This window comes from Labeo rohita, chromosome 19 (assembly GCF_022985175.1).
Source record: "Labeo rohita strain BAU-BD-2019 chromosome 19, IGBB_LRoh.1.0, whole genome shotgun sequence".
Lineage (NCBI taxonomy): Eukaryota > Metazoa > Chordata > Actinopteri > Cypriniformes > Cyprinidae > Labeo > Labeo rohita.
The window spans coordinates 20,439,336-20,454,373 of record NC_066887.1 but is presented as its reverse complement, the minus strand read 5'-3'; the positions used below and the strand labels follow the sequence as shown (position 1 = coordinate 20,454,373).

The window sequence follows — 15,038 nt, the reverse complement described above, 5'->3', positions numbered from 1 at the left end:
TAATTGCTAGCACTCATACAAAGATGTAATAAAATTTCATGCATTTGAGTGAGAATCTTAATTTGATTAAAAACAAAACAAACCCCATTTGTTCATACACATAAACAGTACTAAGGACAATTGTGAAGATATAAATATACACTACGAGTAAAAAGTTTTGAACTGTAAGTTTTAAAAAGTTTTTAAAACTTTAAAAACCTTTTAAAGTTTTAAAAACTTCTGCTCACTAAGCCTGCATTTATTTGATCCAAAATACAGAAAAGCAGCAATATTGTTAAATATTTTTAGTATTTAAAATAACTGCTTTCTATTTAAATATTTTATTTTAAAATGTAATTTTTTCTTGTGATCAAAGCATCAGCATCATTACTCCAGTCTTCAGTGTTGCATGATCATTCAGAAATCATTCTAATATGCTAATTTGCTGTTCAAGAAACTAAAATATTATTATTATGAATATTTAAAAAATATTTAAAACAGTACATTTTGATAAACAGAAAGATCCAAAGATCAGCATTTATCTGAAATAAAAAGCTTTTGAAACATTATACACTATACCATTCAAAACCTTGGAGTCAGTATGTTTTTTTTAATTAAAATTACAGAATAATTGTAGAAATTAATACTTTTATTTAGCAAGGATGCTTTAAATTGATCAAAAGTGATGATAAAGACATTTATAATGTTACAAAAGATTTCTATTTCAGATGCTGTTCTTCTGAACTTTCTATTCATCAAAGAACCTGAAAAAAACTCTACTCGGCTGTTTTCAACATCATAATAAAAATAAATGTTTTTTGAGCAAATCAGAATATTAGAATGATTTCTGAAGGATCATGTGACTAGAGTAATGATGCTAAAAATTCAGCACTGAATTCACAGGAATAAATTTTATAATATATTCAAATAGAAAACAGTTCATTTAAATAGTAAAAATATATCAAAATATTACTGTTTTTGCTGTACTTTGGATCAAATAAATGTGTGTATGGTGAGCACGAGAGACTTCTTTAAAAAACTTATTTAGAAATCTTGAAAAAAACAACTTTTGACTGTTAATGTACATATAAACAGTAGCCTACTAAATAAAATTGGGCAGCTATATATATATATATATATATATATATATATACATACACTACCGTTCAAAAGTTTGGGGTCAGTACATTTTTATTGTTTCTTTTTTTTTTTAAGAAATTAATATTTTTATTCACCAAGGATGTATTAAGTTAATAATTAAAAGTTTATTAAAAGTTAATAATAAATAATTTACATTGTTATAAAATATTTATATTTTGAATAAACACTGTACTTTTTAAACTTGTTATTCATCCAAAAATAAAATAATAATATTAATATTAAAAATATTTGGCAGCACAACTGTTGATATTATCCAACATTGATCATTCTAATAATAAATCTGCATATTAGAATGATTTCTGAAGGATCATGTGACACTTAAGACTGGAGTAACAGCTGATAAAAATTCAGCTTTTCATCACAGGAATAAATTCTATTTTAAAGTATGTTAAAATAAAAAACATTATTTTATATTATAAAAACATTTTGCAATATTACTGTTTTTTTTTTTTTTTGTATATTTTTAATCAAATAAATGCAGCCTTGATGAGCATAAGAGACTACTTTAAAGACTATTACAAGTCTTACTGACCCCAAACTTTTGAACGGTAGTGTATATATATATATATATATATATAAACATAAATATAATAAATATAATAAAATGCACTTGAAACGCCCCCAAATATATATACTATCTAAACAAAGGATCTGTAAGCTTGTATCATGTAGAATAAAATCTGACAGTAGGCCTAACCATTACAAAGAAAGAAAGAAAGAAAGAATTCTAAAGATTCTAAAGCAAATTAGATTAAATTAGACGATTTGATTAGATTGAACTGATTTTAGACTGGACTGAATTAGATGAACAACAACGGAGAACATTTCCAACGTGAACTTCTGAACTTCCCCGAGTAGCTGTCACATCATAAATCCGTTACAACAGATCTGCTTTTCGCGAGCGCGCAGTCAGGCCAGAAGATGGTAGTGTCGCTCATCTTTCCTCCAGTAAACACCCACGAACCCTGAACGACCCCGCCTGAAACACAGCCCTGCAAATGGGAGAAGCTTTTATAGCCTCCTGCCTTTACCCAGCCAATGAAGTCGCCTGAAATAGGGCGGTGAGAACATCTCGACCCACTCAAATGCACTGAAGTTCTGTCAGACAAAGTCGGCGCTGGAGGAGTGGGGTGTCTTCTGGACCCGTTGTCAGTTTGGATGAGACCAACCATGGCGCCCAGTCAGGGTTCCAGGATGCTCAGTAAAGATGATGCGAATTATAAACTTCACTTTCGGATGATAAACGAGCAACAAGTGGAGGACATCACCATCGATTTCTTCTACAAACCGCACACCATTACTTTACTGACGTTCACCGTCGTCAGCATAATGTACTTTGCGTTTACGAGGTAAGTAAACAAGGTTTACGGCAGAACACACCTGTCAGCATGGCAACGGCAACTCGTGACAGAGCATTCAAAGTGGACTACCTTTTTTAGTTTTCAAATATCAGCTAAAGTAGTTTAAATGGTATGAATATGTTTTGTTACAATGTTGCCAACGCGAATCAAGTTAACTGCTTTAAATTCTTTGAAAAACGTAAACATTACACTAAGTTCAATTAAAAATTAAATGTTTTTTTAATGCCATTTGGAGTTATGATAGCAGTAATAAAATAAAAACTATATAGACGTTTTAATAAAAATTATTACAGACAGAAAAATATATAAAAATAAAAACAAATTGAAAATATGAATAAAAATGACAGTAGTCTGTGATATTCTCCATTGATTTGCCACACCCACACCAAAATGTCTGGTGACACTGTGAGAGGTTACAGTTCATGACTTAGTCATGGCTCTGATATGTTATCTGTACCTCGTGTTTTTATTATGGCAGGGATGATAGCGATTCTGATAATAACCTACGTGTGGGTCTGCTGCTGGTTGGCTCTTTCTTTCTTGTTATCAGCGTTCTTGCCTTCCCCAACGGTAAAGTCATTATTCATTTGTTCTTAGTAGAAACAAATACTTAAACTGGATGCAAATTGACTTTCACTGAGTGCTTTCGGTGCAGGAAAATTCTGTCATTATTTACTCACCCTCATGTCTTTTCTTCCATGGAATTTCCAAGCGGCTCTTTTCCATGCCATGAAAGCTCAGCCAGTTGGCTAAATAGGAATGACATGGAAAATAAGCTTACTTTTAACAATTTTTATGTGCCTACTAATTTTTTTTTTTTTTCATTGGTTAAAAAAACTTATAGGTCCTTTCACAAGACCACATCCTGCTATATGGCGCATGGTTTTTGGTTAGTGGCTGTTAACAGTCTATTCTTGTGTGTTTACTTATCAGCAGCTATGTTGACTCAGCCTCTAACACCTTGATCTATTGACACATTTCAGGTCTCAGTGTCCTTTACTTCCTCTTCCTGGTGTTTCTCATCTTCCTGAACTGGGATCAGGTGAAGACGATGTTGTATTGGCTGGACCCCAATCTACGTTACGCCACCCGAGAAGCAGATATCATGGTGAGCGATGATATCTCGGGACAAAAACAAAATTAATCCTTGCGTGAGAAGCTATAACATGTTTTTGTTATTAGTAAAGGCCATCATATTGTTTTTATATAAATGATAACAAATCTGTACTGGCAACTCAAGTCAGGATTTTTTCACATAAAGCTGTGAACACCTAAGTTTTTCGCACAACTCTGTGTTTTGGTGTACTAGTCCAGGTATTATTTTCCATCATGGGTCCTTGGCTTTAATTAGAATCCCTTTATTTTTGTATTACTTCATTTACATACCAGTGTAAATAGAGACTGTTGCTGTGATTTCATAATTATTGAACATTTAATTTAGGCAAGTCCAAATTAGTGCATTATATAATCTGTGATTTCCTGCATAATGTCTTCTTTGTTTGCGGCTCCATGTCAATCGTATTAATTTTTATAGCTCGTCGTGGTCACAGCAGACTAGTGCAGTACATAGATTATGTCTGAGCTGTGGAGTTTGAAACCCTCATCTCAGTGTGTGTGTGTTTCTAATCCAGTGAATTATAATTAATTACTTTAAAGAGATAATGCCAGATTTCTGTAAGAGGTTTCTACGTTGCTCAGAGGATGGCCTGACTGCCGACGTCCAGCCAATAGGATTATTTCAATCTCTCTCCACTGACATCAGGCCTCATGTCGCTCACTTTAACTAATTTGCACTGTGCCCTACTTTTTTTTGTTTTGTTTTTTCACTAATTTGTAAAATTTGTTAAATTGTTTCTTGAAACCAAATTGCTTATACAGCCCTGATGATGTGTTACTGATGTATAGCCAATAATTCATTCTATAGTATAAATAATCCTGAAGTTTTCAATACAATTTTACATTATTATGAATTTATGGTATTCGTTCATTCACTCAGTTGTATTTTTGCAGTTTGTTTTTATTTATTTATTTAATTTTGTACAAAATTTTACAGGAGTATGCAGTAAACTGTCACGTGATCACATGGGAACGCATCCTGAGTCACTTTGACATTTTTGCTTTTGGTCATTTCTGGGGTTGGGCAATGAAAGCTTTACTCATCCGCAGCTACGGCCTCTGCTGGAGCATCAGCATCACATGGGAGCTCACAGAGGTAATGCATTTTAGATATTTATACAATTGAAATGTCAAATTTTGAAGGTTTTTGAGGAGAACATTCCAAGATTTTTTCCATATAGTGGACTTCAATGGGGTTCAACAGGTTGAAAGTCCAAACTGCAGTTTCAGTGCAGCTTCAAAGGGCTCTACACAATCCCAGCTGAGGAATAAGCCATTTTCTAAAAAAAAAACCAAAAAAACATTTTTATACTTTTTAAAGGAGAAGTCCACTTACAGAACAACAATTTACAAATAATTTACTCACCCCCTTGTCATCCAAGATGTTCATGTCTTTCTGTCTTCAGTCATGAAGAAATGATGGTTTTTAAGGAAAGTATTTCAGAATTTTTCTCCATATAATGGATTTCATTGGTGCCCCGATTTTGAACTTCCAAAATGTAGTTTAAATGCAGCTTCAAAGGGCTCTAATACTTTTTAAGCACAAAAGCTTGTGTAGCACTAGCTCTGGCATGCACGTCCACTGCGCTGCATACTATTGAATCACGTCAAAAGGTCATGCAGAACGTATGCGGAACTACAGACCCAGTGTTTACAATACAAACGTGCAAAGATTAAGGAAGTGTAAGTAAGTCAAACGCTGTTTACAAACAAAAAGGTACAGCGATGTCAGACGATTCTGAAGTTGTAGGAGAAAATGAGATGGAGTTTTTCACCATACTCTACCTTTTTGAGCCGGAGTACACAGATGATGAACACAGCCTGTGCTACACAAACTTTTGTGCTTAAAAAGTATACAAATTTGTATTTTTCGAAAAAAATGACCGATCTTTTTGCTAGATAAGACCCGTCTTCCTCAGCTGGGATTGTTTAGAGCCCTTTGAAGCTGCATTTAAACTACATTTTGGAAGTTCAAAATCGGGGCACCATATCAGTCCGTTATATGGAGGAAAAACCCTGAAATGTTTTCCTCAAAAACCACAATTTCTTTACGACTGAAGACAAAAAGACATGAACATCTTGGATGACAAGGGGGTAAGTAAATTATTTGTAAATCGTTGTTGGAAGCGGAGTTCCCCTTTGACCACAAATGCTCGTCTTGCACTAGCTCTGCAATGCACGTCTATGACTTCTTGTATTGGAAAGGTCACGCGTGGTTAGTTCTTCAGTCTTTGCACTAAAAAGTAGGGTAGAGCAGAAAAACTCCATCTCATTTTCTCCTCCACCTTAAAAATCCTCTAACCTTTTTTTTTTTTTGTAAAGGGCATTTGACTTAGTCCTTGCACATTTGCTTTGTAAACAATGGAATATTTTCCTCATTCTCTTAATTTATTTTCGACTGAAGAAAGAATGACATGAACGTCTTGGATGACATGGGGGTAAGTAGATTATCAGGAAATTTTACTTCAGGAGTGAACTTATCCTTTATGCTTAAGGCTGCTGATTTAATGAAAAAAAAAAAATACAATAAGAATGGTTTAAAGATTTATATATAAATGCTTGTTGGATAAGATTTCTCATTTGATGCCGTGAGTGGGTGGATGTTTTTTCCAATCAAAATCCTTTGATTGATTTGATGCAATAGTACTGATTATGCAACTTCCTCATAACTTCACACTTATTAATCTGTAAGAATTAATGTAAGGGAAGTGACTTAGTGTTCTCTGACTAAGCAAATAAAAAAGGTAAACCCTGGTAATATCTTACGGAGTGTAATTTTATGTATGACTGTTTTATTGTTTGAGGCATGCTTATTATTATTATTATTTTTTTTTTTTTTTTTTTAATACCAGCTACTGTATGTATGAGTTGATACCAGATTTGCAAACTGTTTCAGAGTTGAGCAGTAAAAATCACCTGGATTGTTACTTGTTGCTTTATGTGTTTCTCTTCTCTCTCTTTTTTCCTCATTCAGTTGTTTTTCATGCACCTCCTGCCAAACTTTGCAGAGTGCTGGTGGGATCAAGTCATTCTTGACATCCTGTTGTGCAATGGAGGGGGCATTTGGCTTGGCATGACTGCGTGTCGCTTTTTAGAGATGCGTACCTACAGCTGGGCCAGTATCAAGTAAGCTCTTTTTTTGCAATTAATCTGTAGCTATTCCCATGAAACCTATATTTATACTTGCAGTTTATAGTCATAATTTTGCTACCACTAATGTTGCAGAACTAAATAAGCAGCAATAGCAGTAGTTACACACACCCACATCCATGCTCTCTTTCATTGTATTGTTTGGGAGATGTGTATGCAGAGATTACATTCTTGTTGTAGTTTTGCACTACATGCTTGTTGGATCACCTGATGCAGGGTTATTAGGTCAGTGGAGTAGTGTACAAGGATGCTCGTATGTTTAGGATTATTGTAAACAGGTCGTTGGTGTGTTTTGAATGTGTTCAGGGATATCCACACAACCACAGGCAAGCTGAAACGGGCAGTTTTGCAGTTCACTCCGGCCAGCTGGACGTATGTGCGCTGGTTTGACCCCAAATCCTCTTTTCAGAGGGTGGCTGGAATCTACCTCTTCATGATAGTATGGCAGGTGTGTGATGCTACAGAAATATACTTGATGGTGATCATAATCTAAAACACCAGTAGTATGGAAAGCCTTTTAGTTTGTGCTACATTCAGCTACATCCGTTTAATAAGTCACATATAAATAGAACCTCTGTCCCACAAAGAGTTTGGAAACACCCCTGCCAACGTGTGGTTTTGGACGATATCAGCATAATTCCTTATCATTTTTTTTGTGCAAATACATTAAAGTAGCTTTACATTATCATTGAAGACCAGCAATAATAATTTTCATTTTGATTACATAATAATGGCAGTATATACATGTCAAAGTCAGACGTGCCCCTTTGCCAGCTGTGATGCCTGGTTATTGGTTTAAACTTGGCCCAGGTTTTTAAAAGATTTTTGGGTCAGCACACCTTAATGGCTTCAACAATTGATTGCCAATTAGCTTTAGAATACAATGAATTTAGGCCCAGATTATGCAGAGCTGTAATAGCTGCTAATGGTGGATATATTGATGAATCGAAAATGTAAGTTTTTTTTCTGTGTATAAACTGTTTATGTAGTAAAATATGTTTTCATAGTTTGTGTTGTGCCTTATCAGTGCAAAATTATTGCAAATTAAAAAGGATTCATGCCAATACTGTCCAAAACCCCACTTTTCTAGAACATTTTTAAACTTTTGGAGGGCAGTGTAAAATGATGTTTTTTACTGAAATATGTAGTAGGAAACTCATGAAAGATTTATGTTATTAAAAAAAAATTCACATTGTTTTATACATATTTTGGACTATGAGGGCCATTATTTCAACGACAACAAATGGTTGCACTCCGTGAGCTACTGGTACTACCTGTTGTTATTTTTACCGCAACATAACTTGGAATACACAACTTCGAAAATTAAAATACTGATAGGATGACCACAGCAACTAAAAAAGCTTACAGGTGGCAAGGGAGCTGTGGTCACCGTATCAGTATTTTATTTTCCAAGTTGTGTTGCGGTAAAAATAGCAACAGGTAGTGCCAGTAGCTCACTGAGTGCAACCATTTCATGCCATCAGAATAACAGCGTTCCCTGTAGTATAAAATATGTGTAAAAAGATGTGGATTTTTTAAATAATATAAACTGTATCTTTATGGTATTTGGAGGCTTTTTACTCACATTTGTCCTGTTTCTTTGCTGTCCAACAGCTCACAGAACTGAACACGTTTTTCTTGAAGCACATCTTCGTATTCCAGGCCTCTCATCCTCTTAGCTGGTGCCGTATCCTCTTTATTGGGATCATCACTGCCCCCACAGTGCGGTAATGTCCAATTACCTTCTTTTGTGTTCTAGTGAAACCCCTCAGAATGAACCTTTCTTAGTACTGGGACTTCTCAACCATCCAAACAATATTAAGCTATTTCATTTTATTTCATCAGAGTTTTTGCTCTGGCCTCATTTTGTTTCTCTAGAAATCAGGATCATTATCCCTTCAAAATCTGATGTGCTAACACAAAAGCTTTTCCTGGAAAGGCAGAACATGAGATCCACAAGATCTGAGAAACATGAGAATGCCATGACTTCAGAACCCAGTTATTTTATTTATTGAAATTATTTATTTATTTATATATTGTGAAACAGGATCCGATGATCCATAGACATCAACACAGTCATCCTATGATTCCATTCTTTCAGCCATATAATCATTCTAAGTAAATACATTCATTTTGGATAATGAACTTTAGCAGGTGTTTATACAACCGTTGTACTGTTTGATGCCAGTGGTGTTGAATGACTCGTATTACTTATTTGTTTGCATATAGGCAATACTACGCATATCTAACAGACACCCAGTGCAAAAGAGTTGGAACACAGTGCTGGGTGTTTGGGTAAGTACATGTTTATTTATCTAATTAAAAAGCACTGTCAAAGTAAGTGGATTTTTAAAGTCATATTTATAGTTTAGCCAGTGGTTTTTCCAGTTTGGATGTTTTGGGTCTTATAGTCAGCAGCAAATGATGACTTATAGGGATAGTTCATCAACAATTAAACTTCTGTTATCATTTACTCCCACTTCCCACAACCTGTGTGACCTCTGTAAAACATGAACACATTTTGAGTGTTTTACATTAACAGTCATGACAAAGTCATTGGTGTCAAATGTTGTTTTGAACCCCATTGACTTTCAGTGTATGGACAAAATCAGTCGAAAAATGAAGAGTTCAGATGCAAAACCAGCTAAATGCCATCTCAGTCAAAAATGAGATAATGATACTTAGTGAATGCTCTCGACACATATTATACATCCATCAAATACTTTTTCTTCAGACTCACTAAAATACCTGCCTCAGCCCAATCAGAAGTACCGGTATTTACATAGAAACCTATACATCTGAGCCTGATAAAAATGCATTTTTTAAAGAAAGACGTCAGATGGATTTAGCTGGTTTTGCATCTGAACTCTTCATATTTTCTTTTCTGTTCCACAGCATAAATAACATCATACAGGTTTGGAGCAACATGACAGTTTTCATTTTTGGGTGAACTTGAACTGTCCCTTCTATATAAAGACTGTTAAAAATTGTTCAGTCTGTTTAATTTGGAACTTGTATCTTTAAAATGGAACGTATTTTTGAAGTCAAGAAAAACACTGTTCTTAAAATGGTATAGATACAGAGGTATTTAATACATAGGTTTGGTTCCATCTCGCCACAGCTGGTTTTGTCAGAATCAGGTGATTTTTGTCCTGTTTACCAGACAATCTCACTTTTTCCATTCGATTCTAAACAATGGAAGCATTTTCTCTTGGCTTTGTAAAGCTCCAAGTCTGCCAGATTACTCCTACATAGTTTGGTGATTTAACAAACCTCACTTTTGTATTTGTAAGCCCTACAAGTCTAAAATGCTCATAGAGATTTGCCAATGTGCATTAAACACAAAAAGTAATTTATTTATTTTTTATTTATTTTATAGTGAAAGAAGGTTTGTTTACACTGTTTCATAAAACCTGAAAGATATACTATGGCACTCAAAGTATTTGGGTACTGTTGAAAACTTAAAGACATAGTTTAACTACATTTTTACATTTTGTCACTTACTGTTTTTCCAAACATGTAAGACTTACTTTCTTCTGTGGAACAAAAAAGGTGTTTTTATGCTACAAAATAGTTAAAAAAGGTAATGGGGCCCTGATGACTTTCAGCTGTTTTGCTCAGACACTGTTCAAAAATATTGTAAAATCACACTCAAAAATATAATTTATACTATACTATAGATGACTAAATATCAAGCAATTGGGATCAAATTTTTTGTTATAAATTTCCACAGTACATATTTGTTCTGGTATTTAAATATTAATTTTAAAACATTTTTGAAAGCATTTGCCGGAAAGTTTTTTTTTTTTTTTTGCTCATTTTTATAAACCAAAAAAATGCCACTTAGTTTGATACATTATTACATAATGCAAAGACATTCATACATGAAGTGTGTTGTAATACTTTTCAGGGTGTTGCATTTATGAGAATGTGTTTCTGTTTTTTCCTTTTAGGGCAATTGCTTTCCTGGAAGCCCTGGCTTGTATCAAATTTGGACAGGACTTGTTCTCTAAAACACAGGTTCTTTATGTCGTCTGTTGGCTTTTGTGTTTGGTGAGTGTTTTGGTTGAAATTCCTTTTATTTATAAATATTATTGTTTAAGATATTATGTATTTATATTTATACAGAAATATTTATTGTGACTATGTTGCAATGGTTTGTAATGTCCGTTTATACATCTGTAGTAAACACTGAATGTTTACAGATGGGACCCTGTGTGTTTCTATAAACTAAATACTATGGGGAGCAAAAGTCGAGACCACATTTGGGATTCAAAATCTATTAAAATCTTCACATTTTCTCTTCCCTATTTAGTCTTTCACTAATGAAAAAAGCTAATTATTTTATCTTGTGCAAGTGAAATGAACCAAATACTAAGACATTCTGAAATTCACTTAACTTATTATGTTCATAATATATTATTTGCAGTAATACATTACAGTTTTGAATGTGTGATGAAGTCTCATACACACTTTTTTTTTTCTCTCTCTCTCTTTCCACCTTCCAGGCTTTCATTACTTTTCTCTGTCTGTATGGTATGGTTTGGTACGAGCAGAATTATGGGAAAAGACTGAAGGTAAATTACCTTATTTATTAATCTGTCACAACAACATGATATACTGAGAGATACTAAGATTCGTAATTAAACAGTGGATTCTTTAACAAGGCTATACAGCTGAGGCCAAAAGTTTACATACACCTTGCAGAATCTGCAAAATGTTAATTATTTTACCAAAGTAAGAGGGATCATACAAATTACATGTTATTTTTTTTATTAGTACTGACCTGAATAAGATATTTCACATAAAAGACGTTTACATATAGTCCACGAGAAAAAATGACTTGAATTTATAAAAATGACCCTGTTCAAAAGTTTATATATGACAGCTAAATGATCCACAGCTGTGTTTTATTTATTTATTTTTTTGTTTAGTGATAGTTGTTCATGAGTCCCTTGTTTGTCCTGAACACTTAAACTGCCCACTGTTCTTCAGAAAAATCCTTCAGGTCCCACAATTTCTTGCATGTGTATTTGAACCATTTCCAACAATGACTTTTGAGATGCATCTTTTCACACTGAGGACAACTGAGGGACTCATATGCAACTATTACATAAGGTTCAAACACTCACTGATGCTTCAGGAGGAAACACGATGCATTAAGAGGCAGGGGGTGAAAACTTTTTGAATTTGAAGATCAGGGTAAATTTAGCTTACTTTGTCTTGTGGATTATGCAAAATGACACAATGCACACTTTCCACTGGCACTGATGTGGCTTATATTTGAATGTCAGAAATGTCTGAACCAGTGAATGTTTGCGAAGGCTCTCTTAATCAAGTGTATGTAAACTTTTGAACGGGGTCACTTTTATAAATACAACTATTATTTTCTCTTGTGGACTATATGTACAAATCTTCTGTGTGAAATATCTTATTCAGGTCAGTACTAAATAAAAAAATAACATATATTTTGTATGATCCCTCTTACTTTGGTCAAATAATTAACATTTTGCAGATTCTGCAAGGTGTATGTAAACTTTTGACCTCAGCTGTAATTTAGTGCTGTCAATTGGCCATCCACAATTTGACAGCATTCATATTAGAAACATCCCTAGCAAAGAGCACATAGAAAGTCATGATGATGTGTTAATGATAATTTGCTCAGGTGTGAGTCTTGGTTTATTTTCCTAGCTTGTGCTGTACGCTTGCATATCAAATGCTGATAAACTGATAAATCTCTTTGACAGAACATTGCATACCTTGACGACAGCACCCTTATTGACCCGTATGACCACATTTCTGAAACTGCCAAAGGTAACGTACAATCTGATTTGTTTTAGAGAGTTTCTCAAATGACATTGAATACCTAGAAGTTGAGTATTTACATGAGAGTTTTCACATCATTCTTGGATTTATGACATGGAATTTCCTTTCATTGTGGCATTATGGGGATAGTTACCCAAAAATGAAAATTAACTAATTTACTCACCTTTCTTCTTTCTGATGAATACAATTATAGTCATATTTAAAAAATGTCCTGGCTTCCAAGCTTTATAATGCTAGTGAAGAGATTTGTCTTCCACAAACGCATCGATTAGCTTCAGAAGGCCTTTATTAACCCCCCGGAGCCATGTGGAGTACTTTTTACGAAGGGTGGATGCACTTTATTGGACTTCAAAATCTCAACACCCATTCACTGCCATTATAAAGCAGAAAAGCCAGGATGTTTTTAATATAACTCTGATTGTATTCGTCTGAAAGGAGAAAGTCATATACACCGAGGATGGCTTGAGGGTAAATCATGGGGTCACTTTTATTTTTGGGTGAACTATCCCTTTAAATCTGGTGTTAAATCTGAATTTGACACTAATATGTATATATGTATTAACATTGTTACTACTATTAGCAGAGAAGAACAGTAATAATTCCACTTCATCACGGAGAAGAAAAGGAGGCTCTGGAAAAAACAAAACAATCAATGGAACAAGCAGCAAGAAGTGACCACAGCTAGAGACGGATGATCTCTCAAAGGACCACAAGGAGTGAAAGAATGAATCTGTCATAAATGGTTAAAGAGAGGTAAAGCGGTTAGCTGGGTGATAGTGTGCAGACACACAAAGTGGTTCTATAAACAGAGGATGCATTCCAAACCACAAGCCTCTGTCTCTACAATGTACTATTGTACACTAGTTTTTATTTTCATAGCACTTGGATGGAAACAATGATTTGTGGTATGCCAGAATTACGGGAAATGACACAATGCACACTTTCCAGTGGCACTGATGTGGCTCTCATATTTGAATGTCGGAAGTGTCTGAGCCAGTGAATGTTTGTGATGGCTCTCCTAATGAAATGAGCTCAATGCCTCCAGGCTTTCTGTTAAACATAATGGGAGCATTATTCGACTGACTATTACCAGTATTGTTAGTGCAGACCAAAACCTGTCTTAAATTTTGCACATTTTTCTCCACTTGCCCTGTAATCACATACCTATGCATTGATAAGGGTAAGAACTTTTTATGCAACATGTCACTGTGAGCATAAAACAAGGTCTACTTTTGTGAAAAACCTTTAAGCACTTGTTTTAATGTACTATGATCTTGACACAGATGTTTTGTTATCACATTTTCAGTTTTCTTGTATTTGCTCTTTTAAATTAAAACTCCAGAGTGGTAGAAGGAGAGGCAGGTCGTGACCTTTGGCATTAAAAGCTGTTGATTTACTTAAATGTAATATGATTCAGCTTTCTCTGGCAATATGTAAAGTTGGTTTAGAAATGGTGACATGATCTGTCTTTTTTTTTTTCTATACTTTTATAGTTTTTGCTTTGTATGGTAACTTTTGTGGTAAGATTTATTCCTATGAGTATGTGTGGGCATGTGAATGAATGATTTTTAGACCCATAATGTTTTCTCTGTAAGGCCTTTAAATGACTATGCATTTCTACATGCAATTTCTCAAAATAGCTGTAATTTTTGCAAAAACAATTTGCTTTTTTTGTAGACAGGAATGTTTTTTTTTCATGGGTTGTTAATACTAAATGCAGCATATGCTTATATTAAGGTACTATATTTTTTTGCCTTATTTAATTTTTTTTTTTTTTTACATTCTGTTTTTCATGGACAAAATTGTTGAGCAATACCCAAACTCTTAGTTATACAAAATCTAATATTTTTCTCTGGAAAAACATCAAAACCTAAAATAACTGTTAAGGTGTCTAATTATGAATTTTGTGTGGATCTGCAGTTCTGAAGGTGACCAAAATCTGCATAAAATGTGATGTCAAACTTGAATCTGCCACAGCAGTGTTTTCATATTTAATTATTTCAGACATTTAATTTGATAATCAGGAACAATAAGGTGTGATCACTTTGTTAGATATTTTTATCAGTGTATGAATGAATGGTTAAACTTCTCACAGATGTGAATTCCCTCAAGGGGATGTTATTTTCACTTTCTTAACGCACTTATACTGTATCACTGAGTACAAATTTCAAATAAAATACTGAGTTGAAGTCTTGTTTGAGTTCCTATGGGTGGGATTTTTTCTTTCAAACAAACATTTTAGTGATATTGGTTTGTTTACTTGGACTGTTAACTGGTTGTTCCAGGACTAAAAAGGAGTCAGGTTCACTAAATATTTAATGAATCTCATATATACATGTAAAAACGAACATCTCCCTCCTTTACAAATTATCCAACATGCCATTAAAGAATAAGTGTAGTTAAAGTTAGCGCTGCTATTATAATTTTTGCGTAAATAAGGTCTGT

At 34.0% G+C, this 15,038-nt stretch overlaps 1 protein-coding gene across 3 annotated transcripts; it reads left to right on the top strand.

Annotated features, from left to right (window-relative positions):
* The first annotated feature begins 2,146 nt into the window (after positions 1 to 2,146).
* Positions 2,147 to 14,788, top strand: ptdss1b (phosphatidylserine synthase 1b). 3 transcript variants are annotated; one of them, XM_051135961.1, is made up of 13 exons: positions 2,148 to 2,489; positions 2,980 to 3,071; positions 3,346 to 3,390; positions 3,485 to 3,609; positions 4,555 to 4,713; positions 6,592 to 6,743; positions 7,074 to 7,215; positions 8,382 to 8,494; positions 8,997 to 9,062; positions 10,721 to 10,820; positions 11,276 to 11,344; positions 12,515 to 12,581; positions 13,174 to 14,788. In XM_051135961.1, the coding sequence occupies exons 1-13, from the start codon at positions 2,299 to 2,301 to the stop codon at positions 13,266 to 13,268; spliced, it is 1,416 nt and encodes a 471-aa protein (XP_050991918.1). In that variant the 5' UTR covers positions 2,148 to 2,298; the 3' UTR covers positions 13,269 to 14,788. The 3 variants fall into 3 exon arrangements, with proteins under 3 accessions (XP_050991920.1, XP_050991918.1, XP_050991919.1); XM_051135962.1 differs by having other exon boundaries at positions 2,150 to 2,489; positions 13,177 to 14,788; XM_051135963.1 differs by lacking the exon at positions 2,980 to 3,071 and having other exon boundaries at positions 2,147 to 2,489.
* The last annotated feature ends 250 nt before the right edge of the window (positions 14,789 to 15,038 follow it).